We start from the raw sequence: 26,067 nt of genomic DNA on the forward strand, positions 1-26,067 counted from the left end.
CAGGTTGGGCCTACTCAGCATCTGGATATGATTTCCCACGGGGAAAATGAGGTTGCCAAGAGTGGTGTTGGTGACTCAATCAAATGGAGCCAGCGTGGAGTCTGTGCCCCAACACTGTAATGGAGGAGCCACGCTGCCTGTTGTGTAAGATGTAATACCAAGCTCTTGGCCACATGTGGTCATGTGAATCCCAGTGGATCTAAGTGAGGGTTTTGTATTGCTCCTCAGCACCTTCCATGCACAATAGAGGGGCAGTATCCAAATCTCGAAGTGGTCTATGGAATCGCTGGCTCTTCTCCCTCTGCTGGGTGTGTGTGTGTGTGTGTGTAGGGGTCTGTTTTGGTTGGTTGATTTGAGGTCTCTCTTTTTAGGTTTTGTTTTTATTTAATAACAAAATCAAACACAGTAGTGTGAACCCCAGTGTTGGGCACATGGGGCTGTAGGGTGGGCATTTTAATGGTGGCCACAGTGACAAAGGAGGGGGGTGATCTCTATCATCCGTTGCAAAGCACTCACTGCACGCTAGGTGCTGTAGGGACAGCAGAGAAACCACAGTCCCTGCACTGAGAGGCTTACAGTCTAAGCAGGCTGCACCTCAGCACTGGGTGAGATGCAACCAAAGCAGGGCGAGGTAATGGGGGTGTCTGGCACGCAACATCTTGGTTTTGTGGCTGTGCACTGGGACCCTGCCTTTGCAGCTCTGAAATAAGTCACTTTGCCAGCGTCTTTCTGCCCCTGCCCCCCCCCTTTGAAAAAAGGGAAACCACGTCGTGAGCCGGCCGCCTTCCATCCGGTGGCTCTTGCAGGGCTTGGTGGCTGCAGTTGTCTGAGGAGAACTTCCTGCCACCTGCAGGGGAAGGACCTGTCTGCCTCTGTTTGTAATGGGGTCCATCGAGCGCTCAGCCGCTTTACTCCTGTTCATCCTTGGTGAGTGTCATGGAGCTTGTTGGTTTTCCTCTCCGTTCAGCAGTTGCGGGTTGGGGGGAGGGGGTAGTAGAGGGAGTGTAAGTAAAGGCCAAAGGGAGGGCTTAGACATGGAAGCCATCCAGCCCCCTTCACTGATTTTTGTCAAAGCCACCCACTCCTTTGGCTCCTCTCAGGGAGGGGACTTGGCCTCTGGGGTTCTGGGTGTGTCTGGGGTTCTCTGTCGCACTGGCCACTACAGCTGGCAATGAGGTGCGCTAGGGCTCAGTAATGGACAGAGATTCCCCCTCTCAGGGGCTTAGCATGGCCACAGGGGTGCTGACAGCACTGTGGAGGTACATGAGCATGGACAGGTAGGGCTGCTTTCTGTCACTCTCCTTAGTTGCTTCCTCTTGCTATGCTCCCCTCGCTGAGCTACTCTTGATCTCCCCCTTCAAAGTTCCTGCTCCCTTCCCTTTTCTGTCCATTTGCCTGGTACCCTCCTGACTGAAAAAGCAAAAACAAAAACTTGTGATGCTAATGTGACATTTTCTGCCATCCCATCATTCACGCTGCTTGTGTGTGACAGCCCTTCCCCTGCCCTGTCTTGGCTATTTGGCTCGGAAGTGCTCCAGGGCAGGACCCCCTACTACTCTCTGTGCAGTGTCTGTCTCATTGGGGCCTTGTTCCTGGTTGGCCTTGATTAATGTGATGATAATCTCGCCAAAATAAATGGCAAAACTCCTGTCTGTTTCAGTGGGGCAGGATTTGGCTCATTTTGTACAACCACTGAATGTCTGACTGGCACATGGTACGTGACCTTGCTGCGTACTCCCATTTATCACGAGCTTACACTGGACCTGCATGTTGCACCAAAAATTCCATCCCAACTTAATTTGGCCCACAGCCTCCCTAGGGAGCTGCACCTGCTGTTATTTGTCCTTTTGCTTATGTTGCTGTTTGTACTTTACTCAGGAGACTAAGGGCTCATCTCCAAGGGAAGCTATTCTAGTATAGCGCAGGATGTGGCTATAAGGGCTGTACTTACACTGCTGTAACTCCCCAGGTGGACACTGTGTTCCAGAATACAAACGCCTTTCTCTGGGTTAGTGTAATCTACTTCCAAAGTCCAACGAGAAGAAGGTAATCTTCTTCTAGCATAGCGTCCACAGAGAGAGTTACTCTGGAATGGCCATTCTCGTCAATGTCCCTGTATAGACAATCCCTTTTTGGGACTCTCAGATAAAACATAGATAAAACAACTTGCTCTGAGAACTCCACTTGTAATGAGGGGAGAAAAACTACCTGCTGAGTAGACAACCCTGTTGCTTCCCTTTCCCACACCATTCAGGCCACATGCAGACAGAAGGGGGATGGGCCGTGCAGCTAAGAGGTGAACTGCCCTTGCAGGCTATTCACCTGTGCAGGGATGTCCTTATCTGCCTGCTCTGATGAGGCTTCCTTTGGCACATCTCATCACCTGACATGTTCCTACAAAAGTTTTTCTAATGGTAAACCAGCCTTATCCCCCACTGCACTTGCAGCCCATCAACTGTCCATGCTGGCTAGTGAGATCAGTTTTCTCTGTCCTCTTTCTAACATCCCTTATCATACTGATAGTCAATTCTGATATCCACTCACCCTAGCTGTGTTATCTATAGGCTAATCATGCCCAGTTCTCTTAACCTCTTCATACCTCGTTAGAACTGTGGGGTATCCATCTCAACACTCTGTTGCTCTGCTCTTGCCCTCCAAACAGAGGTCTAAGCAGCACCAAGGAGGGCAGAATAATTATTAAAAGGACGCTAATCCTTAAAATGTGAGGCTCTCGGTTTGAACATGCGGTTACTGCAGCTATATGTGCCACGGGGGTATCAGCGCATGTAAATGACAGTTGTGCTGATACCACAATTGTGAGAGCAAATCAGGTAAATGCACAAGTGAAGTAAGCCTGTGACTGCAAGCACCCCACTTTTGCAACTCAAATTCCATGTATTTTTAAAATCCAAATCCCCGCTTTTGGGATGTGCCTCTAGAAGAACTTGCATTGCCACATAACTTTACTGCAGTTTCATTATTTATAAGCAGGCCTCTGCGTTGGCCAGAGAATAGTGTTGGTTCAGAAAGGACGTCTTTACCGGGCTAAAGGTTATCACATCACCATCTGGTGCAATGTCAGTGGCTACCAGGGGTCCTCGCAACAGAATTTCCAGTGGTCCATTTACCTGCCATCTGCCCCAGAGCGGGAAGTGCAGATGATCAGCACCATGGATTCCTCCTTCCCTTACGCCATCTACACCCAGCGTGTGCGGAGTGGAGAGATCTACGTAGAGAGGGTACAGGGGGACTCTGCCCTGCTGCACATCACGAAGCTCCAGGACCAGGACGCTGGTGAATACGAGTGCCACACACCCACCACTGACGAGAGGTACTTTGGGAGTTACAGTGCCAAGATGAACCTCTCAGGTAAGAGCTAGAGAAGGTTGCTAGCCTCACACTTGCCATTCAGCCACCTTCCATCGGCTGCTCTGAGGCACTGGGTGAGGGTGGCCAGATAGGACGGTTCAGGTTTGGCTTTTCTTTTGCTGTTGATGCTGTCCAGCTGTGGTGGTCCCATGTTGGCAGTGAAACCCTGTATGTCAGCCAGGGGTGGCTCCAGGCACCAGCGCACCAAGTGCGTGCCTGGGGCTGCCTGCTGGTTGCTGTGAGGGCAGCAGGCAGGCTGCCTTTGGCAGCCTGCCTGCAGGAGGTCTGCAGGTCTTGTGGTTTCGGTGGCAATTTGGTGGCGGGTACGTCGAAGGCGCGGGACTGTGGGACCTCCCTCAGGCATGCTGCTGAAAACTGCCTGACTGCTGTGCTTAGGGAGCAAAATACATAGTGCTGCCCCTGATGTCAGCATCCCATTTAGTGAAGGGAGAGGCCAGTGAAGTGCAGTGTCTAAAAAGCACAGGGACATCAGATGGCTGCTCCCTCTGTAGAGAGAGAGATGGTGGGGACAGGTGTCTTCTCTCTTGAAGGGAAGGGGCAGATGGTGTGGTAGTGGGAGAGGAGGTGAATAGGGCCTTTAGCTGGGCCTTCTCTTCTTCCTCATCTGGGGCTTTTGTTGCTGCTCCACCAAGTGATGGGAAGGCTGGAAGGGCCTCAGCCAGTCACAAACCCCTTCAGTGGCTCCCACTTCGTGTTCCTTTCCTAGTGAACCTTCACTTCCACTAGGGAGGAGGAGCTAAGTCCCCCTCCCCCAAGCCAGAAAAGGAGAAAGGAAGGGAAGCTGCCATTCTGCTCTTCATTGAGGAAGGGGAGCCGTGTTCTCTATACCTCATTTCTTGAACTCCTAGTCATGATAGAACTCTAGCAGATCACATCAAAATATCTCCATGGGTACAAAGGCCCTCAAAACTGATGCTTAGCATCCTTTAGGCCGGGCCTGTAGGATGCTTAGCATCCTTTAGGCCGGGCCTGTAGGATGCTTAGCATCCTTTAGGCCGGGCCTGTAGGATGCTTAGCATCCTTTAGGCCGGGCCAGAGTCACAGGGTCACTCTGACACATGTGGGATACCCACTGACATTCTGGAAAAGGTGACCGTCCTAAGGGATGTCTTTGGGAAGGGGGAGAGTTAGGAGGGGGAAGCATGACTGGATGGGAGATGCAAAGGAAAATGCCTTATTCTGCACTCTCCTATGTAAATGATGGTGCAGCATTCCCTGGAGAGACATGCTCTGTGGTAACTTTGGTGCGGTCTCTGGTGTACCCCTCCCCACATGTTTTCCCTTTATCCTTGTGCTGTACTAGCCCATACTCTTTCGCCTACGCCTGATTCCCTTTGGAGTCAGTTAACACTGGCCCAGGTTGACTGAAGAGGGCGCAAGAGAGCGTTACAGCTGTCATAAACAGACAGTAGAAGTTAATAGCACAGAAGTACTTTATATCTCTTTGACTGTAAAGGGTTAACAAGTTCAGTAAGCCTGGCTGTCACCTGACCAGAGGACCAATCAGGAGACAGGATACTTTCAAATCTTGAGGGAGGGAAGTTTCTGTGTGTGCTGTTAGAATTTGGTTGTTGTTCACTCTGGGGGCTCAGAGGGACCAGACGTGCAACCAGGTTTCTCTCCAATCTCTGCTATACAGGCTCTTATAAGTTCAAAATAGTAAGTACTAGGTAGATAAGGCGAGTTAGGCTTATGTTTGTTTTCTTTATTTGCAAATGTGCATTTGGCTGGAAGGAGTTTAATTGTGCATTTGGCTGGAAGGAGTTCAAATTTGTATTTTGCTGAAAGGATTTTAATTTGTACTTGTATACTTAGGCTGGGAGGGTATTCCCAGTGTCTATAGCTGAAAAACCCTGTACCTAATCCATCTTAAATTTACAAAGATAATTTTTACTGTTTTTCTTTCTTTAATTAAAAGCTTTTCTTGTTTAAGAACCTGATTTTTTTTTTATTCTGGTGAGACCCCAGGGGACTGGGTCTGGATTCACCAAGGACTTGGTGGGGAGAAAGGAGGGGAGGGGCAGAGAAAGGTTAATTTCTCTCTGTGTTAGGATTACTTTCTCTCTCAGGGAGAGTCTGGGAGGGGGAAAGAGAAGGAGGGAGGAAGGTGAATTTTCCTCTCTGTTTTTAGATTCAAGGAGTTTGAATCACAGTGATCTTCCAGGGTAACCCAGGGAGGGGAAGCCTGGGAGAGGCAATGGTGGGGGAAAGGGTTTACTTTCCTTGTGTTAAGATCCAGAGGGTCTGGGTCTTGGGGGTCCCCGGGCAAGGTTTTGGGGGGACCAGAGTGTACCAGGCACTGGAATTCCTGGTTAGTGGCAGCGCTACAGGTTCTAAGCTGGTAATTAAGCTTAGAGGAATTCATGCTGGTACCCCATCTTTTGGATGTTAAGGTTCAGAGTGGGGAATTGTACCTTGACAACAGCAAAGGAGACAAGCTCTTCCCACCCAAGTGCTGAGCCCCTTTGTGTATCGGTAGCAATCAGTAGAGAAAGCTGCTAATGCCACAGAGTGGAAATCCCTGCACCAGGAGGAGGGTGTGGCTGATAAGCAGGGTAGCTATGTCTAGACAGAGAGTTGTTCCACTTGTGACCAGCGTGCGGGTGTGTTTTCTTGTGTTTAGTGATCCCCGACACTCTCTCCGCCACCATGACACCGCAGGCCCTCACCCTAGTGGAAGGAGATCCTCTAGGGCTCACCTGTGAGGTGTCAAAATCCACAGCTCAACACACCCATGTTTCTGTTGCCTGGTACCATCTCCAGGGAGCAGAAGATCCTCAGGCCACAGTGATTCTTTCCCTGTCCAAGGATTTCGTCTTGACTCCGGGATCCTCCTACGTGCAGAGGTTTTTGTCAGATGTCCGGCTGGACAAGGTTGGGGACACCACATACAAGCTGTCTATTGGCAAAGTGCAGCCCTCTGACCAGGGCCAGGTGTATTGTGAGGCGGCTGAGTGGATTCAGGATCCTGGTGGGTCTTGGAAAGATATAACTCGGAAACAAACGGAAAAGACATTGCTGACTGTCAGAAGCCAAGGTAAGATGCCCATAGCCCATCAGTGAGACACAGTGTCGTTACAGAATACCACAGCTCCCATCTGAGGGGCTGCAGAGGGATCATGTGCTTACCCTTTCTAAATGAGAGTCAGACCTGTTATGTGTCTCTAAAGCCTCTTTACCCACCCAGTCATTCAGCCTCTGCACAAAATGTCACTTTACACAACAGCATTAATGTGAATGAAAATTCTGAAGTTCTAGGTCCTGTCACATCTGATTGACCGATGCTGTAGGCAGGAGACAGAATGGCTCCGGATGTACAAAAATCCTGTGTTTGCTGATCAGAAGTGCTTGAGTGATGGGGAGGGATGACTCAATATTGCCTACCCCAAATCGCACATCATGAGTTAATCCCTGACAAATTTTAAGATCAGCTTAAAAATCATGACCTTTTAAAACAAACTTTGGGTTATTTGCCTTTGGGCCTCTGAGCCTTTAGAGTTCAAGTTTTCAAACTTTCAAGGGATTGGTAGTAGAGAATGGAGCTTTTTACATCCAAGTCACTGGTTCCTGTCCAACCCAGGGCAGTAGTGACCATATGGTAGCCATTTGGGGGCCTCATATAGCTATGTAGCCTGGAAGGAACCTCAACAGGTCATCTAGTCCAGTCCCCTGCTCTGAGGCAGCACTAAAAATTTTCTAGTGAAATAAGGAGGTGTTCATGTCTCAAATGCTCCTCCACTGGCCCCGTTTTGTGACAGTGTGAGCAGAGAGGCCAAACTTTTCTCTGCAACTATGAGGGCTAGAAATACTTCTTTCTTTTTTAAATTGAAAGCTGAGATTCTCGTAATCACCTGATTCCACTAAAAACACCCAATAGTGTGAGACTTTTCATAAAATTGTGAGAGTTGGCAACACCAACACCTTCCCAGATACAAGTGAAGGCAATGCTCCCATTGACTGCAGTGGGTACAGCACTGAGGCATTGTTCCCCAAGACAAAGAGGATTATGGCAAACACAGAGGTAGCACGGAGGAAGGTGGGAAGGGAGCAAAGGCAGAAGGTTAGGCCTGGGGTGGGGTGGGGAAGCTAAAGCAGTGAGAGAAAAAGGAGCTTAATGGAGGATACAGGCCCTTGAAGGTGAAGACAAGGAGCTGGAGCTTGCTGGGGAATGCAGTGAAGAAGTCTGACTAGGGAAGTGATGAGGTGGGACCCGTGCACTAGGAAGGTTATCACAGAAATATTTTGGAAAAGGGGGGCTGATTTGAGATGTAAGGCAGCCAGAGGAAAGGAGGGTGTTGATGGTGTTGAGAGTGAGGAAAGGAGGGTGTTGAAGGGAGAAATGACCACGGTTTGGGAAAAAGTTAATGGCCTGGGTGGGCAGGAAATATCCAGTTTTAGTGTGTGTGGTAACGGAAGCTGGTGTCTGGTAAAGACCCTGACACAGAACAGGAAACCAAAGAAACAAATAGCTAAATCAGTGTTTTTCTACCTTTTTTTTCATTTGCAAACACCTAAAAAATTTCTAATGGAGGTGTGGACCCATTACTTGGAGCTAGGGCTAGGATTCCTATGGGTAGGGCTTCTGCCCTAGGGTTAGGGTTCCTAAGGGTAGGGTACATTGAACTAGGGTTAGGGTTCCTATACGTAGGGCTTTCAGCCCTAGGGTTAGGGATCCTATGGGTAGGGCACTTGAAACTAGGGTGATGGTTCCTATGGGAAAGGCACCCCGCACTTGGGTTAGGTTTCCTATGAATTGGGCACTTAGATAGGGTTAGGGTTCCTATGCGTAGGGCCTTGGAGCAAGGGTTAGGGTTCTAAGGGTAGGGAGCTTGGAGCTAGGTTTAGGGTTCCTATGGGTAGGAAACCCCACCCTATGGTTAGGATTCCTAAGGATAGGGCACTTGGAGCTAGGGTTACGGTTTCTATGGGTAGGGCGCTTGGAGCTAGGGTTACGGTTCCTATGGGTAGGGCACGCTCTCCTAGGGTTAGGTTTCCTATGGGTAGGGCACTTGGAGCTAGGTTAGGGTTCCTATGGGTAGGGCTTGCTGCCCTAGGGTTAGGGTTCCTATGTGTAGGTCATTTGGAGCTAGGATTACAGTTCCTAAGGGTAGGGCACTTGGAGCTACGTTTAGGGTTCCTATGCATAGAGCATTTGGAGTTAGGCTTAGGGTTCCTAAGGGAAGGGACCCCCGCCATATGTTTAGGGTTCCTAAGGGTAGGGCACTTGGAATTAGGGTTAGGGTTCCTATGGGAAAGGCGCCCTGCCCTAGGGTTAGGATTCCTAAGGGTAGGGCCTTGGAGCTAGGCTTTGGGTTCCCATGGGTAAGGCACCCGGCCCTAGAGTTAGGGTTCCTATGGTTAGGGCACTTGGAGCTAGGGTTCGAGTTTCTACAGGAAGGGAGTCCCACGCTACGTTTAGGGTTCCTATGGGTAGGGCACTTGGAGCAAGGGTTAGTGTTCCTATGGTTAGGGCCTCCCGCCCTAAGGGTAAGGTTGCTAAGGGTAGGGCACTGGGAGCTAGGTTTAGCATTCGTATGGGCAGGGCTTCCCACCCTAGGGTAGGGTTCCTATGGGTAGGGTACTTGGATCTAACATTAGGGTTCCTATGGGAAGGGCGCCTCGCCCTGTGGTTAGGGTTCCTAAGGGTAGGGTACTTGGAGCTATGGTCAGGGTTCATAAGGGTAGGTCACTTGGATCTAACATTAGGATTCCTACGGGAAGGGCTCCCTGCCCTACGTTTAGGGTTCCTAAGGGTAGGGCACTTTGAACGAGGGTTAAGGTTCCTACGGGAATGATGCCCCGCCCTAGGATTAGGGTTCCTAAAAGTAGGGCACTTATAACTAGGGTTAGGGTTCATAAGGGTAGGGCACTTGGAGCTAGGGCTAGGGTTCCTATTCCTAGGGCACCCTGCCTGAGGGTTTGGGTTCCTATGGGTAGGGTACTTGGAGCTAGGGTTAGGGTTCCTAAGGGTATGGCTTCCCACCCTAGGGTTAGTGTTTCTATGGGTATGGTACCCTATCCTAGCGTTAGGATTACTATGGCTAGGGCTCTTGGAGCTAAGGTTCGGGTTCTTATGCATAGAGCTTCTCTTCCTATGTTAGGGTTCCTCCAGGTAGGGAGCTCTGCCCTAAGGTTACAGTTCCTGTCGGTAGGGCACTTGGAGCTACAGTTAGGATTCCTATGAGTAGGGCTTCCCGGCCTAGGGGTAAGGTTCCTATGGGTAGGGCACTTAGATCTACGGTTAGGGTTCCTATGAGTAGGGTGCCCCACCCTAAAGTTAGAGTTCCTATGGGTAAGGTACCCTACCCTAAGGTTAGGGTTCTTACGGCTAGAGCTTCCATCCCTAAGGTTATGGTTCCTACGGGAAGGATGCTTCACCCTAGGGTTACGGTTCCTATGGGTAGGGCACTAGAAGCTAGGGTAAGGGTTCTTATGGGAAGGAAATCCCTCTCTAGGGTGAGGGTTCTAACGGTAGGGCACTCATAGCTAGGTTTAGGGTTCCTAGGGGTAGGGCACTTGGATCTAACGTTAGGGTTCTTAAGGGAAGGGCACTTTGAACTACGGTTAGAGTTCCTATGGGTAGGGTACCCTATCCTAGGGTTAGGATTCCTATGGCTAGGGCACTTGGAGCTAAGGTTAGCGTTCCTGTGCGTAGAACTTCTCTTCCTATGGTTAGTGTTCCTATGGGTAGGGCGCCCCGCCCTAAGATTACGGTTCCTGTGGGTAGGGTACTTGGAGCTACGGTTAGGGTTCCTATGGGTAGGGCTTCCTGCCCTAGGCTGAGGGTTCTAATGGTAAGGCACTTGGAGCTAGGGTTAGGGTTCGTACGGGAAGAGCGCCCCGCCCTAGTGTTAGGTTTCCTAAGGGTAGGGCACTAGGAGCTAGGGTTAGGGTTCCTATGAGTAGGGTACTTGGAGCCAGGGTTAGGGTTCCTATGGGTAGGAATTCCCACCCTAGGGTTAGACTTCCTAAGCGTAAGGCACTTTGAGCTAGGGTTATGGTTCCTATGGGTATGACACTTAGAACTAGGGATTGTTTTACTATGGGTAGGGCTTCCCACCCTAAGGGTGAGGGTTTTTAAGGATAGGACACTTGTAGCTAGGGTTAGGATTCCTATGGGTAGGGCTTTTGGAGCTAGGGTTAGGGTTACTATAGGTTGGGCTTCTCGCCCTAGGGTTAGGTTTCCTAAGAGCAGGGCACTTAGATATATGGTTAGGCTTCCTATGGGTAGGGCACTTAGAGCTAAGATTAGGGTTCCTATGGGTAGAACTTCATGCCCTACGGTTAGGGTTCCTCCAGGTAGGGCGCCCCGCCATAGGGTTACGTTTCCTGTGGGTAGGGCACTTGGAGCTAGGGTAAGGGTTCCTATGGGTAGGGCTTGCCTTCCTAGGGTTAAGGTTCCTAAGGATAGTGCTCATAGAGCTAGGGTTAGGGTTCCTATGGGTAGGGTACCCTACCCCAGGGTTAGGGTTCCTTTGGGTAGGGCACTTAGAACTAAGGTTAGGGTTCCTATGGGTAGAACTTCGCGCCCTACGGTTAGGTTTCCTACAGGTAGGGCACCCCACCACAGGGTTACGGTTCCTATGGGTAGGGCACTTGGACCTAGGATTAGAGTTCCTATGGGTTGGGCTTCCTGCCCTAGAGTTAGGGTTTCTATGGGTAGGGCACTTAGATCTAACATTAGGGTTCCTACGGGATGGGCACCTCACCCTGCAATTATGATGCCTAAGGGTAGGGCACTTTGAACTAGGGTTAAGGTTCCTACGGGAAAGGCGTGCCGCCCTAGTGATAGGGTTCCTAAGGATAGGGCACTTGGAGCTATGGTTAGGGTTCATAAGGATAGGGCACATGTAGTTACAGTTAGGGTTCCTATGGGGAGGGCAATTGGAGCTACGGTTAGGGTTTCTATGTGTAGGGCACCTGGAGCTAGGGTTAGGTTTTCTATGGGTCGGGCACACCGCCCTAAGGTTAGGGTTCCTCTGCATAGGGCACTTGGAGCTAGGGTTAGGGTTCGTATTGGTAGGGCATCCTGCCCTAGGCTTAGGGTTCCTATAGGTAAGGTTTCCCGCCATAGAGTTAGGGTTCCTGAGGGCAGGACACTTGGAGCTAGGGTTAGGGTTCCTATGGTAGGGCACTTGAAGCTAGTGTTAGGGTTCCTACAGATAGGGCTCACCGCCCTAGGTTTAGGGTTCCTATGGGTAGGGAACTTGGGGTTAGGGTTAGGGTTCCTATGGGTCGGGCTCTTGGAGCTAGGTTTAGGGTTCCTGCGGGTACGGCGTTCTGCCCTACGTTTAAGGTTGCTATGGGTAGGGCATTTGGAGCTAGGGTTAGTGTTCCTATCAGTAGGGCTTCTGGCCCTACGGTTAGGGTTTCTAAGGGTAGGACACTTGAAGCTGGGGTTAAGTTTCCTATGGGTAGGGTACCCCACCCTAGGTTTAGGGTTCCTATGGTTAGGGTACTTGGATGTAGGGTTAGGGTTCCTATGGGTAGGGCTTCCTGGCCTAGGGTTAGGGTTCCTATGGGTAGGGCACCTGGGGCTAAGGTTAGGGTTCCTATGGGAAGGCTCTTGGTGCTAGGATTAGGGTTACTATAGGTAGGGCTTCTCGCCCTAGGGTTAGGGTTTCTAAGGGTAGGGCACTTAGATCTACTGTTAAGGTTCCTATGAGTAGGTCGCCCTGTCCTAGGGTTAGGGTTTCTATGGCTAGGGCACTTAGCTATGGTAGGGGTTCCCACCCTAGGGTTAGGATTCCTAAGGGTAGGGCACTTGGATCTAATGTTAGGGTTTCTATAGTTAGGGCACTTTAAGCTTGGGTTCGGGTTACTATGGGTTGGACATCTTGCCCTAAGGGTTAGGGTTCTTAAGGATAGGGCACTTGGAGTGAGGGTTAGGGTTCCTATAGGTAGGGCTTCCCACCCTAGGGTTAGGGTTCCTAAGTATAGGGCTTTTGGAGCTAGGGTTAGGGTTCCTATGGGCAGGGCACTTGGAGCTAGGTTGAGGGTTCCTATGGGTAGGGTTTCCCACCCACAGTTAGGGTTCCTAAGGGTAGGGCACTTGGAGCTAGGCTTAGGATTCCTATGGGTAGGGCACTCCGCCCTAGGGTTAGGGTTCCTAAGAGTAGGGCACTTGGAGCTAGGGTTCCTATGGGTCGTAGGCTTAGGGTTCCTATGGGCAGGGCACTTGGTGCTAGTGTTAAGGTTCCTATGGGTAGGGTGCCCTGCCGTATGGTTTGGGTTCCTATGGGTAGGGCACTTGGATCTAGTGTTAGGGTTCCTAAGGGCAGGGCACTTGGAGCCAGGGTTAAGGTTCCTGCAGGTACAGCATCCTGCCCTAGAGTTAGGGTTCCTATGGGTAGGGCACTTGGAGCTAGGTTTAGGGTTCCTATGGGTAGGGCTTCCTGCCCTAGGTTTAGGGTTCCTAAGGGTTGGGCCGGCTTTAGGAAGTGCGGGGCCCAATTCATACAATTTTGACGGGGCCCTGGCAGGGATGACTTAAAAAAAAACCCACAAAACACATGTAGCATAACACCATGGGGCTTGTATTCACCGTGCAGTGCTTTGAGTCTTTGGCGACACTTTGGCGGTGGGTCCTTCAGTCGCTCTAGTTCTTCAGCGGCACTGAAGGATCCACTGCCGTAGTGTCGCCGAAGACCCAGATTAAACGAAGAACCCGCTGCTGAAGTGCCGTTGAAGACCCAAAGAGAGTGAAGGACCCGCTGCTGAAGACCCAAAGCGCCACCAGGTGAGTAAAAATTAAAAAGTCCCTCTAGCCAGGGAAGGGATTCTCACTGAGCGCGGGGCCCTCTTAGGTGTGGGACCCGATTCAAGGGAATTGGTGGAATGGACCTAAAGCCGGCCCTGATTATTCCTATAAACAATTCAGCCAATATTTGGGAATACCAAGCATATGTGCAGGAATCAGGATGTTTCTTCTTGAATTGTTTATGAGTCAAACATTTAAAACCATAGCTTAACTTATTTGCAATAAATACTTAAAGCAGCTGTAAATCTCAGGAGTTACTGTATTTTTACCTTTGGAGAATAGTGTATGGTATTTCCCTTGGAGCTAGGCATTGTCTGTGTAGTATTGATCTAAACAGTCAACGCAATGGTCATGTAAAAATGCAACCTGTGTACAGACAGAGAGATTTTCTGCGTTTGATTTTTGCGCAGAATTCTCATTGATTTCATGAGTTCCATGCATGGGAGTTTGGTAGGGGACCGTATTTCCGGCTCACTCTTCAGTGACCAGTTTCTATTAAAATCTTGTCCTGAATCACCTTTTGGGCTTTGTTTCAAATCTAAGAATGCCTGGCTGGTGCCTCAGCAAGGGTGGAAGTTAGTCTATGTTGTATTAGACCTAAAAATACTTCTCCCTCCAAGAAGGGAGAATCTTATCCAGAGGAAATAGACTAAAGGCCCCATTTGATAGAGGTCCCTCCTGACTCTAATGAAGCTAGTAATAGGAAGGGATAATTGAACCAGGGCTTCTTGACATACACTTACCTTGCTTTTGTTTTTCCACAGACAGAGATTTCCAAGCTAATATTGCTGCTGTTGAAAGTTCCCTTGCAGAAGGGAAGCCCTTGCAAGTAAATTGCTCTGTGAAAGCCCAGAATAGCCAGAACCGATGGTTCCAAGTGGTTTGGCTCTTCAAAGAAGTAGAAGTAGCTAGGATTGACCCACATGGGGTACTGGCCTTGAAGAAGGAGTATGAAGAGAGAGCTGCCTTGGGACAGCTCCAAGTGGTGAAGAAAAGCAATGAGATGTATATCCTCAAAGTATACCAGGTGGAGCTGAAAGACAAAGGAACATACAGCTGTGAGGTTTCAGAGATGGAGAAAGCTTCTGCAAGTTTTTCCATCATCCAGTCCAAGATGTCGTCAGGCATTGATGTCAACGTGAAGCCAATAGGTCAGTGAAATTAAATGCCCTTTCTTCTAAATGAAATCTGAAAAAGGTCCCTGGTCTGGGTTCCATTGCTATTTGGCCTCCTGCCTTGGCACAAGGAAGCTGTCCCCCAAAAGGGACAGGTGGGCTGCAGTGGTTGGTACAGTGGTACAAACCAAAGTATTCACGAAGGCACACATAACACTTCTACTGCAGCAAGGGAAATGTGACCATAATTCACCGGGTCACCCCACAGTGTGTCCTGATGAACTGCATCCTCTCTCCAATAGGCATAAGAGTCTTTTGCCTCTCACCTACAATCCCTCTTGCAGTTTCCACCCCCTCTTCTGAGGCAGCTGCCCGTGCACACCTGGTGACTGGGATCCTATGTTTGATAGGATCATTCTCAATTTCATCAGGGCTCTCTACTTATTGCCTTTTTTATTGCCTATGCTTGTGCATGGTGCAATCAGTGCTTAAAATGTGGGGAGATGCAGGGGGAGGGAGGGGCAGATTCCCCCACCCCCCCAAAAAAGGGTTCAAGTCAAGCTGGGTTGTTGAGAGATGTACTTTAAGCACTGTCTTACCAAAGATGCTGCTCCCAGATTATGAGCCACCCCATTCCCCCCACCCCACACACATACTTTTTTCAGACCACTTGAAGCTTTTGGCTACAATAGCCTATGTGATAATGGTCCAAAGTCTGACAGCTTCCAGTATTAATACTGCTGTGTTTGGAGCTATTATTGTAGAAAACTGCAGTATTTGTTTTAAGGCCAGGATGGCTAAATGAGCTTTACTGACACTCCCAATGACTACTTCTACCATGGCATGCTGTTCTACCCAACCTTGCAAAGACAGACAACCATCACCATGGTGTACCTGTGAATAAACTGTCAGGGGTGGTTACAACATTGGATTGGGGCTCAGGAGATCTGGATTCAATTCCCAGCCCTGCAACAGTGACTTTAATCTCTCTGTGAAATGGGGACAATAAATACTACTCTTTCCATCCTGTATCTGCCTGTTTAGATTGGAAGCTCTTTGGGGCAGGGGCTATCTCTTATGCTGTGTGTGCATGTGTACGTACACATAGTGCCTAGCACAATGAAGCCCCTGTCTTAGTTGAGGCTTCTAGTACCACTGGAACACACATAATAATGAAGACCATGCACATATAAGTCAGGAGTCTACTCTAGAAAAATATCCAAGCTGGACTAGTTCTTGCTGTTTCTGCATTGACTTGGCTTTGTTCTTCCAATGATGCTGTGTGAATTTTGCAACTGTGCTAGGTGAAAATAGGTATCTGACTGACTGACTTTTGCTTTGATCCTCCAGTCGTGCTTGGGATGTACCCTTTATTCCTTCTCATCCTTTGGTGTCTCTGCAAATATTGACAATTTTCCCTCATCATGGCTCGGCGCGACTTGTCCTTCCCTATTACCTTAACTCCCTCTCCAGAGGACACCTCACTTTCTGTTCCAGTTAACCCATGCTCTTTAAACAGAGGCAATTGCTCTTTCCTCAGAGGGTGCTACACACACTGTGACATGTAGTAAAAGCTGGCGTGTGGAGTACGTGTTTTACTGCAGGCCTCTTGTAGCCATGACAGCTCATATACTCTATTTAATACCATAGGTGCTCAAATGCCAGGGTGACGGGCACAGTACAAGAACCTAAAGAGAATAATTTGTTTTCTTTAATATTTGTCATAACTCTTCTTGTGACTTTCATTTTAAAAGGGCTTTTTTTTTTTTTAAAGTTAAATGCATCTGGCTCAGCTATGAAGAGCTGACGAGATGCGTCCACACTGGAGCCTGGAATTCTCCTGTCTCAATGCAGGAGGCAGAGTGAAAGTCAGTCTGCCAGTTGAGTATGTTCATTGAAACATTCCCTAATGCGATGGCTCCAGGAAGGCCACTGGCAGAAAGAAATGCACTTCAGGGTACTGAAAAGATGGCTCCAAATTTCAGGACAATTCCCCCTACCTTTTATGTTGAGATTTACCTTGTCACGGTGTGTAACAGAAGAATACACCTGACAAACGTGGAAAGGTAATTGGTGCTGTTGTTTTTCACAGAAAGCCAAATGCAAGTGTCTGTGCTCAGCAGCGAAAGGCAGATAGTGGAGGGAGACACCTTGATCCTTCACTGTGAGGTGAGTGGAGCAACAAGCCCACTGTCTTTGAATTGGTGGCATCTGCAAAAGAGTGGAGATCAACTGGAGCACGTAGTTGGGATGGAACGGGATGGCATGCTGAGGCCGGGCCCCTCCTACCAGGAACGCAGCGCTAATAGGGACCTCCGACTAGAGAAGATTAATTCTACCACATTCACCCTGGCGATCTACAACACTTCAGCCACCAATGATGGAGGGCATTACAAATGTGAAGTGACAGAGTGGTCCATGGACAGGAGCTGGAAACAGGCACAGGAAACATCAGTAGCCATTAGCCCTCTCAGTAAGTTGATAGAATCCCTTCCTTACATTATACTTGGGCCTGAGAAGGAAGAAATCTGGGTTCTGCTCCAAGCTCTGCCATTGACTTACTATGTGACCTTAGAGAAATCACTTAACAGCTGTGTGCCTCAGTTTCCCCATCTGTAAAACGGGGGGAATACAACCTGACTGCCATGCAGTCTGTTTTGAGATGTTATCAATGAAAACTGGTAAAGTGCTCCAAGATCCCTGAATGCCAGGCACTGTGTAAATACCAATTACTACTTAACAGGAATCCTTTTGGATCCTCAGCTTCTTGAAACATGAAGTGATGAATCTATTGCAACAATTGTTTATGGAAATGAAACTGAACAAAAGGTCTTGCTGAGTTGTACTGCAAGAATTCTCAGAGAGGGGTCCTTGATTTTGGAACACTCTTTACCCACCAGAGCCTAGCTTGGTTAACTTTTCCAGGCAAGCCCCTTTTCTTTTTTCCTGTTTGGCTGTTGAGGAGAGTGTGGGTTGAAGTGGATATATTTAGGCACCTTTCTTTCTTGTGACTTTTAGTTTATGGGTTTGGTGCTTGTAGCACTGGATGGGCCACTGTATTTTAAAAAGTGAAATAAATACGTAAATAAATATTGCAGCTGACCAGTGGGACAAGTGTGCTTGGCAAAATGAAGCACCAGTTGTTAACCAAAAACAGACCCTTCCATTAGTAGAGCTGTGATGGAATTCCAGACTGTGCTGCAGGGCAGGATTGAGATCTGGTGTTGGCAGAGCTATATGGGGGACCTAAGGCTCTGTCTACATTGCAGAGCCTGTGCTGGCAGAACCCCCTAGTGTAGACGCAGTGTATGCTGACAGAGTTTTTCTACCTGTGCAGGAATACCATCTCCCAATTATGGTAGCTGTGCTGACAGGAGCTTTCCTCTGTTGAAGTAGCTGTGTCTATTCTGGGGGTTTGTCCGTGTAGCTCTGTCACTAAGGGGTATGGTTTTTCACATCCTGATCTACACAGCTATGCCAGTATAAAAGTGCAGCTCAGGCCTGAGTCTGGAATAGCAGGAGATGCTGCAGCTCAGGATTTAGGCACAATGCCAGAGCTGAGCATGGAATCAGGAGTGGAATAACAGGGTACATGTCAGAAGCGAGATGCATTCACAGAACTGAGGGGCACAGGAATGGGAGAGCAGGGAATGGATGACTTTAATCAGAACTGAATTGTATTGGCAATGTTTGTATGATCCAGGATAGCCTGGGGGCTCCGTGTCATGATGGAGGCACACTGACAGAGCGAAGCAGCCCAGATTGAAATAGCATTGAGGGGTAAGGAAGGAGCAAGGTATGTTGTTAGAGCTGTGGAGTGGCAGGGAAGCTGGGTGAACGCTTCCTGCATAATGATCAGGAGCGTGCTATTAGTTCCCTGATATTATGAGCCTAAAGTTCACTTGTAAAATAAATAGCTAACCCCTGAATTACCCAATCAGTGTGGGAACAGCTCCCGACAGGGGAGGATAGTGCTGCATGTGAAGGGATAAAAGCACAGAAAATGATTTGATTGTACAATCTCTGTTATAACCTTACAAACCCAGTACCAATGATGTGCTTCCTTCTTAACAGGTTTGGATTTGAGAGCCATGCTGATAAGCCGAACAGCAAATGTCAAATTTACTCAGGATTTTGAACTGTTCTGCCAGGTCTCTGTCTCCCATCTCATCACCTCAGTGCCAATATCAGTAACTTGGCAATTCCAGCCCATCTTAGGGACTAGTGGCTATCAAAAGCTGATCAAAATCATGCCCACTGGCACCATCGAGTGGGGGGCTGCTCAACCTCACTTTCAGAGGAAGACCAGAGTCACACAAGCTGCATCTTCCTCCCAACTTCTAATCCACAGTGCCACAGAGCAGGATGCAGGCAGGTACAGGTGTGAGGTGGAGGTCTGGAGGAGAAGCTCCCAGCAAGCGCAACAGCCAGCTATGGCAGCAGCTGCTGCTGTGAGGTCTAATGTTGTGGAGATAAAGGTCAATCCACCAGGTGAGCTGCAGCAAATGCTTTTCTCAGGAGCAGCTTCTTGCTGTGTGACTTGCATAAATCCAAAAAGAATGTAATTAGCAGTTAGTTTGTCTCCATGATCCTAAAACTGCTAGAACCTGGATCATGCACCAAGGCCTCAGCAGCAGGCGCTGCTTGTATTAATTCTGCCTCATCCAGCATGGCTGTTATGCATGTTTTTAAAGTGAACTTGGTGCTGGCGAGTGCAGGCCTCTGGTTGTCCATTGAATGAGTACAATGTGGGGAATGGCTGTTGAAGATTTCCCACCATCACCCCCCAGGCTTGCCGGTGGGCTTTAACCCTAACCTCTGGGGCAAAGTGGGAGTTCATTCCGTGGCCTGTTTGGTCTTTGGCTTCTCTGCTCACACTGTTACAAAATGGGGCCGGTGGAGGAGTGTCTGAGACGTGAACACCCCCTTATTTCACTAGAAAACACTTAGTGCTGCCTCAGTGCAGGGGACTGGACTAGATGACCTATTGAGGTTCCTTCCAGGCTACATATCTATACTAGGCCCCCGAATGGCTACCGTATGGTCACTACTGCCTTGGGTTGGACAGGAACCAGTGACTTGGATGTAAAAAGCTCCATTCCCTATTACCAATCCCTTGAGTCATTCAGTGTCCTCTTGTCCAATGTATCCACAACATGTTCTTCTCCTCTTACCAGCCTATATACGCTAGAGGCCAATATAGCCTACTTGGGAGGTGTCATGGCTTGTGAAAAAGAAACTGAGTGGGTTTGGGGGTTTGTTTCTGGTACTCTGTACCCTTCTGATTCCTGTGGCTGGGAAGGATCCTTCTGAGGCAAGGTACATCCTGAATTAAACAACATTTGTATATCTGATTCTCTGTCAGTAACCAGGACTTTGATGGGGATCTGTAATCTGTGTTGTATCTCTCAAGAGTCTCCCAGTATCTTGTAGGGAGTCACAGACTGAAATTCCCCATACGGGACTATAGAATGTTGTTAATGAATTTAATTCCTTGTGCAGATCCTCAGCTGGTCAGTGTAACTCCATCGAAATGGATAGAGCTACAGGAATTTACAGCAGCTAATTATTTGGCCCCTTGAGAATCCATGGTGACTGTCCAGGCCTGAGCCACTAGGCCACTGAAGCACAAGCCTAGGACTGTGTCCCTATTGCCATGGGGATTTCCTAGTACCAGTTCTGTTCATGAAAAATCAGTCTTTTTTTGCATGAAATATTTCCAGTTTTTCCACTTAACCTAAGGCTGTGTCTACACTTAAACTGCTACAGCAGCACAGCTACAATGTTGCAGCTGCACCACTGTAGTGTTTTAGTGTGGATAGGAGGGATTCTCCCATCACTACAGTTATTCCACCTCCCTGAGAGGCAGTAGCTAGGTCGATGGAAAACTTCTTTGGTCAACCTAGCGCTGTCTATACAGAGGGTAGGGTCAGCTTAACTACGTCCCTCAGGGGTGTGGATTTTTCACACCCCTAAGCAACATATCTGGGTCAACCCAACTTTTTAGTGTAGACCTGGTCTTTGGCTTATAGGGAATGCAGTCCCCAAAACTGAAACCTTAAGCTTTCTGCGGCCATAAGTGATGGGCTTGCTGTAGTGTATTTTAATATGTCCCCTCCTGTTCAGCCCCGCTGCCATGACTCTCTATAGGTCCCTCACTCCTTAGAACACACGAACAGCCATACTGGGTCAGACCAAAGGTCCATTTAGCTCAGTATCCTGTCTTCTGACCAGGGTCATTCCTAGGAGAGTGCTGGGCCCAGGACATAGGCACTGAGTTTCTAATCTGCCAGGGGGTGCTTCCCCCCCAACCCTGGCTCCACCCAGGCCCTGCCCCCACTCCACTCTTTCCCCCAAGGCCCCACCCTTGCCCTGCTTCTTCTCACCCCACCTCTTCCTGCCCAGTTCCGCCCCCTCCCCTAAGTGCACTGTGCCCTTGCTTCTCTCGCCTCCCCACCATCACCACCTGATGCTGCAAAACATCTGATGCGTGGTAGGTGCTGAGAGGGAGGGGGAGGTGCTGATCAGGCAGGGCCTGACAGTGGCCAGGAGGCACTGAGGGGATGGGGAGGTTCTGATAGGGGGGCTGCCAGTGGCCACTGCTCACCTCCTCGCCCTGCCCAACTGCCGCTCTCCTCCTTGCCATCTGCCTGCCTTCTCACCCCCTTCCTGCCTGTCCGCCTGCCGCTTGCCTCCCTGTTTGCCTTCTCACCCTGCTCACCTGCCTACCTGCCTCACCTCCCCGTCTGCCTCCTCACGATTTTACCGAAGCACAGGGGCCCCTAAAGTGCAGGCCCTAGGGCAATTGCCCTGATTCGCCATACCCAAGGGACGGCTCTGATTCCAACAATGGGCAATACCAGGTGCCAATACCACAGGGAATGAACAGAACAGGAAATCATCAAGTGATCCATCCCCTGTCACCCATTCCCAGCTTCTGGCAAACAGAGGCTAGGGACGCCATCCATCATTGCTGCTTTCCTTTCCCCGAGGATTGGCCATTGTGACACGTTGGTTTGCATCTGGAATACAGACTTACAGTGAGCATGAGGACCCTGGGAAGCAGTAACACTGAAGGGGAACAAGGGGTGATAGTGAACAGCAAACTTAAATTTTTAATCTAAAATGGCAGCCAAAAACACCAGTGGGAGGCTGAAGGTTAGTTAGGTAGACATATCTTGGTCATGGAGCTAAAAGAGGCTAGGCTTGCTCTGTATGCCCCCAGGATGTTGTATTCATTCCTGGAAACTGCAGTACTGGAAAGATACTAAAGTTGAGAGAACAACAAAAATGATTGGGGGATGGAGGGATTGATTGGAAAGGTAGCTATGTACTGTTTTGGTAAGAAGGTCATAGGCTTATGATTCTATCTGGTGGACAAAAGTACCAGAGAGGATGGTGCAGGGGTTTGGGGAAGGGAAATGAACTTAGAAATAATGGAATGAAATTGAGTAACAGAAAAATTAAGCTGCAAATCAGGAAAAATTTTGACAATGAAAACTATTAGGCTAAGTAATATTGTCAGGTGGGAGGCTTGTTTGGGACACTTTAAAAGGAGACTGGGCAAAACCCACTAGAAAATGTAGGCTAAGGCCTTGGCTACACAGGCGCTTTACAGCGCTGCAACTTTCTCACTCAGGGGTGTGAAAAAAACACCCCCCGAGCGCTGCAAGATACAGCGCTGCAAAGCACCAGTGTAATCAGTGCCGCAGAGCTGGGAGCTGATCCCCATGAGGAGGTGGAGTACATGCAGCGCTGGGAGAGCTCTCTCCCAGCGCTGGCGCTGTGACCACACTCACACTTCCGCGGCAGCGCTCCCGCGGCTGTGCGTTGAAGTTTTGAGTGTAGACAAGCCCTAAGAAACAATCCTTCCTTTGCAGGAGGAGGCTAGATTATAAGATAACAGATCACTTCCATATCTGACTTAGGCCCTGACTGTTCAGCATCCTACTTCCCTAGGGTGGCCAATACCCATTGCTTCAGAAGCAGTTTAAATCTACCCATAATGCACCTTAACACTGTACTGGAGAGAAGGATAAAGCTCCTTTCTAGCACTTGCCCAAATGGGTACTTCCAGAACCCCGAGAGATGCCCTTCAGGTGCTGCAGCATGTGTGTGTATGAGAGAGTGAGAGAGAGCAGGTAGGTTCTCTTGCATACTCTAGCTGTTCTCCAGCTTGTCAAAGCAGAAAGTGCATTGTCAGCAGACAGGGCTCAAAGTGAGACAGTCAATGGGAGATTCTGCTTAGTTAATTAAATTGAAATTGGTTCTGTTTTTGCTTTCACATCTTTCTATAGAAGGAAGTGGCCTGTCTGCTTTTTAGAGTATTTGAACTTTAGCAGTGTGGTGGTGAGAGACAGAAGTTTAAAAGCAAAAGGGGTGGGGCTTTAGCAAGCACTCTGCTTCCTCTTGGGGATGATCTTTAGGGGAGTTGCAACAAAAATTCCTCTCATGGGAATCAAGCGTCCCTTGTTAATAGCAGGCTATGTGAGCACATTCCCCTTGTGAGCTCTGCCCCTGTGAGCTCTGCTGACCCCACATCAGTTTCTCTGGAACATTTCCTGGGAGGAGACTGCCAAGCTCCACACACTAAACTGAGGTCCCCTCCCTGCCTCAGGTTGCTGTAATGCTCGTTAGGACTAACAACCCATCTTGACTTTTTTTTTTTTTTTTTTTTTTTTTTTTTTTGAAAGGTCCCAGTTTTCATGAGTTCATCTAGAAACCCATGAGGCCACCGTGCAGGTTAGCGTGAATTTGTGTTACAGTGTGGGGCACCTTTTTCCTTCTTTCAGTTAAAATGATTGACCTTGCTATAGCTCTTTGTCTCCAAAGGTCTCAGAGTGCATTGCAAATTGTATGCAACAGTCAATTTGCCACTACTGCAATAGCTTCCCCTCTGGTGTGGGTCACAGGCAGCTTTTTACCATGCTCAAGGCTGCCATCTAGAGGAAGAACCGGAGTACTTGTGGCACCTTAGAGACTAACAGTTTGAATCTCAGATGATGAACCTACTCTTATGAGACCACAGCTATGGTGGCCATCACAGGGGATTGAGCCAGGGACCTTCGGTGCTAACCATGAGTTGTTATAGTTTGAGCTAAAGAGCCTGCCTCTCAAGCTAAGAATGGTAATGGGCCCGTATCTTTTGTGGATCAGGCGAAGCAGGGGACACAACACGTGGGCCAGCAGGATACAAAAGTCGCAGCCTTTCAGGAAAAGAAATTACAACAATTAGTGTAACCCTTTGAAAGTGAAGATGGAAATGGAGGGAATCAGAATGCGATTGTATAACTAGGCTAGGAGCTGGAATTCATAGCCTTATTCGAATAAGGAAGCCCAGTATCTTTAATGACCACAAGTGATATCATGGCCTTTGCCTTTGTCTCATCTAAGAAATGGCTCACTACTCTGAGATTAAGGGGATTAGCTCAGTATTGAACAGCACCTTCTATTAAGCTATCACATCACTTCCTCTGATATCCAGGTGTTCTCATGCCATTGACACTGGCATAATTTTGAAAGCCCTATGGTTTGGTCCTAGCTGCCTGAGGAAGCAACACCTTCCTTCTGCTCTGCCATAAGAGCTGAGATCCGTTGGTGCTCAAATCTAGATTTAAAAGCCTGCTGGCAAGGTATTCTCTTAACCCTGGAATTTCCTTCCACTCTTAGTCAGACAGAGGCAGAGTCTGTGTTGGCTTTTAGGGCACAGAATAAGACTTCTGGATCTGGACTGGAGGCAGGTGCCATTTTAGTTATATTTAGCAGTTAAGTTCTGGGGTTGAATCTGTTTTAGGTTATGAAGAGCTAATATATTTTGCATTAGATTTGTGCTAATACTCAGAGCCAGCTCTGAGTATTAGAGCTGTGCTAATACTCAGATTAGATTTGTGCTAATTTTCAGAGCTGGCTCTTTTTTAAGGGTGGAGAAATAAAGAAATGAAGTCAAATCCAAGTCCTGCCCTTGCTCAGCTCTGCTTAGCCCATGGGATCTGATGTAGAACAGTCAGAGGGTGCAAGGCAGCAGAACAGAGGACTAAAGCGGGTGACCCTTGGGACAGAAATTCACTTGCTCCTCTTCACTGCCTAGCCATTCCATGCATTCACACCGGAGCAGCCCTAGCCATTTTGCTGGACAGGGTGGAAAATGTGTTTTGGCAACAATCTGTCTTCCCCCTTCCCCAACCCCTACCCCCGCCAGCAGTCGAACCAAAAAAGTCAGAATTAAAATGGTCAGCTAGTTGGGGTAGTGGGGGAGAAGGCTAGTGATAGGTCTGGAAGCTGGCACCCCCACAGCAGCTGCCCTGCTTGCCTTCCCCTAGAACTGTCCCTGTGTGCACAGCCCATGTAGTACCTTCAAAGCACAGATGTCATCTGCTGGGAAATACAGAGCAGCAAAACATCCTGCCACCCCGTTTAAAGCAGCTGTCTTCTTTCTTTCCATCACCCCTTCATGACTCTTGTCGCAGTAGGACCCAAATCCTCGCTGCTGTTCTCACTCTCACGTGGCAGCCAGCAAAGAGCCAGGCTGCGGAACGTGCCATTTCCACCTGCCTGAAACATTTATGAGGCCAATCCCGGTGTATTGCGTTTTCAATTTCAGAGCGACATGTGCTAATGTCTCCAGTGGGATTTGAGATGGGAGAGGGGGCACAGGAGAGTAAGAAATATAGAATAATACCGGGGTCAGCAACCATTCAGAAGCGGTGTGTCGAGTCTTCATTTATTCACTCTAATTTAAGGTTTCGTGTGCCAGTAATACATTGTAAAGTTTTTAGAAGGTCTCTTTCTATAAGTCTATAATATGTAACTAAACTATTGTTGTATATAAAGTAAATAAGGTTTTAAAATGTTTAAGAAGCTTCCTTTAAAATTAAATTAAAATGCAGAGCCCCCCCGGACTGATGGCCAGGACCCAGGCAGTGTGAGTACCACTGAAAATCAGCTCGTGTGCCGCACGAGGAGGATGCAGATGCATTGAATAGGGAAAGGAAGACAGGGATAAAGGAGAGAGAGACTTGGCTAGCAGATGTGAGAGAGAGGCAGAGGCACCACCCAAGCCCCAAAAGGGGTTAGGGAGGATATTTGAGTCGAGGAGCAGCAACAATGAGCTGTGAAGGGAGACATTCCTCCTTGGCTGCAGAATTAAGGGGCTATAGCACCTAGGTTTAGAAGGAGGAGGCACACAGCAGTGGGGCTGGGGGGAATGGGAGGCTCTGTGGGGCACTGGCAGACATTCAGAGGAACTCAGGGAGGAAGAGGGGAAACATGAGGTGCTGGCCCATGTGAGGGGACCTCTGGACACAAGGAATGTCCATGAGGTTCTGAGAAAGAATAGAGGTGCTAAGGGGACCCCCAAAGGAAAGAGGAAATGTGTGTGTGGGGGGGGCTCTGAATGGTGAGGGACTTCTGGGAGAATATAGGCTGTGGGGGACACCACATGTAGAGAGGGATGTTAGAAGAGCCTTCAGGGCAGTGGGGAAGGAAGGAGGGATGTGGGAGCAGGCCTTGAGGCCAAAGGCCTTGCTTCTGAGGAATAGAGGAAGGTGCCAAGCTCCCACATCTCCCAGTAACATCAGTGGGAGCTGAGGAGACACAGTGCCTCATGTGATCAGAGCCATAATTCTTACCTAATGAATTAAGTTCCTTGATGCACCCCTTCCTGACTCTCACTGAAGTGTGTGCATGTGTGTTTGTAAAATTGTCCTGTTCCCTGGATGGCAGGATGTTGAATCTACATCTTCACAGACAAATGCTTCTGCCTACCTGAGCTTCTCCTGACCATCATAGCTGGGATTAAAGATC

At 48.8% G+C, this 26,067-nt stretch overlaps 1 protein-coding gene across 2 annotated transcripts in view; it reads left to right on the top strand.

Moving 5' to 3' along the window:
- Nucleotides 1–814: 814 nt before the first annotated feature.
- Nucleotides 815–26,067, top strand: part of CD101 (CD101 molecule) — a 34,300-nt gene continuing 9,047 nt past the window's right edge. The window contains exons 1-6 of one of the 2 annotated variants that reach the window (XM_032804834.2): nt 815–927; nt 2,989–3,369; nt 6,014–6,427; nt 13,915–14,301; nt 16,358–16,738; nt 18,340–18,756. In XM_032804834.2, the coding sequence (XP_032660725.1) occupies nt 882–927; nt 2,989–3,369; nt 6,014–6,427; nt 13,915–14,301; nt 16,358–16,738; nt 18,340–18,756 (2,026 nt within the window). In that variant the 5' untranslated portion in view covers nt 815–881. The remainder of the gene's footprint in view (nt 928–2,988; nt 3,370–6,013; nt 6,428–13,914; nt 14,302–16,357; nt 16,739–18,339; nt 18,757–26,067) is intronic. The other variant, XM_032804835.2, reaches the window with a different exon arrangement.

The sequence above is a fragment of the Chelonoidis abingdonii genome, chromosome 1, assembly GCF_003597395.2.
Source record: "Chelonoidis abingdonii isolate Lonesome George chromosome 1, CheloAbing_2.0, whole genome shotgun sequence".
Lineage (NCBI taxonomy): Eukaryota > Metazoa > Chordata > Testudines > Testudinidae > Chelonoidis > Chelonoidis abingdonii.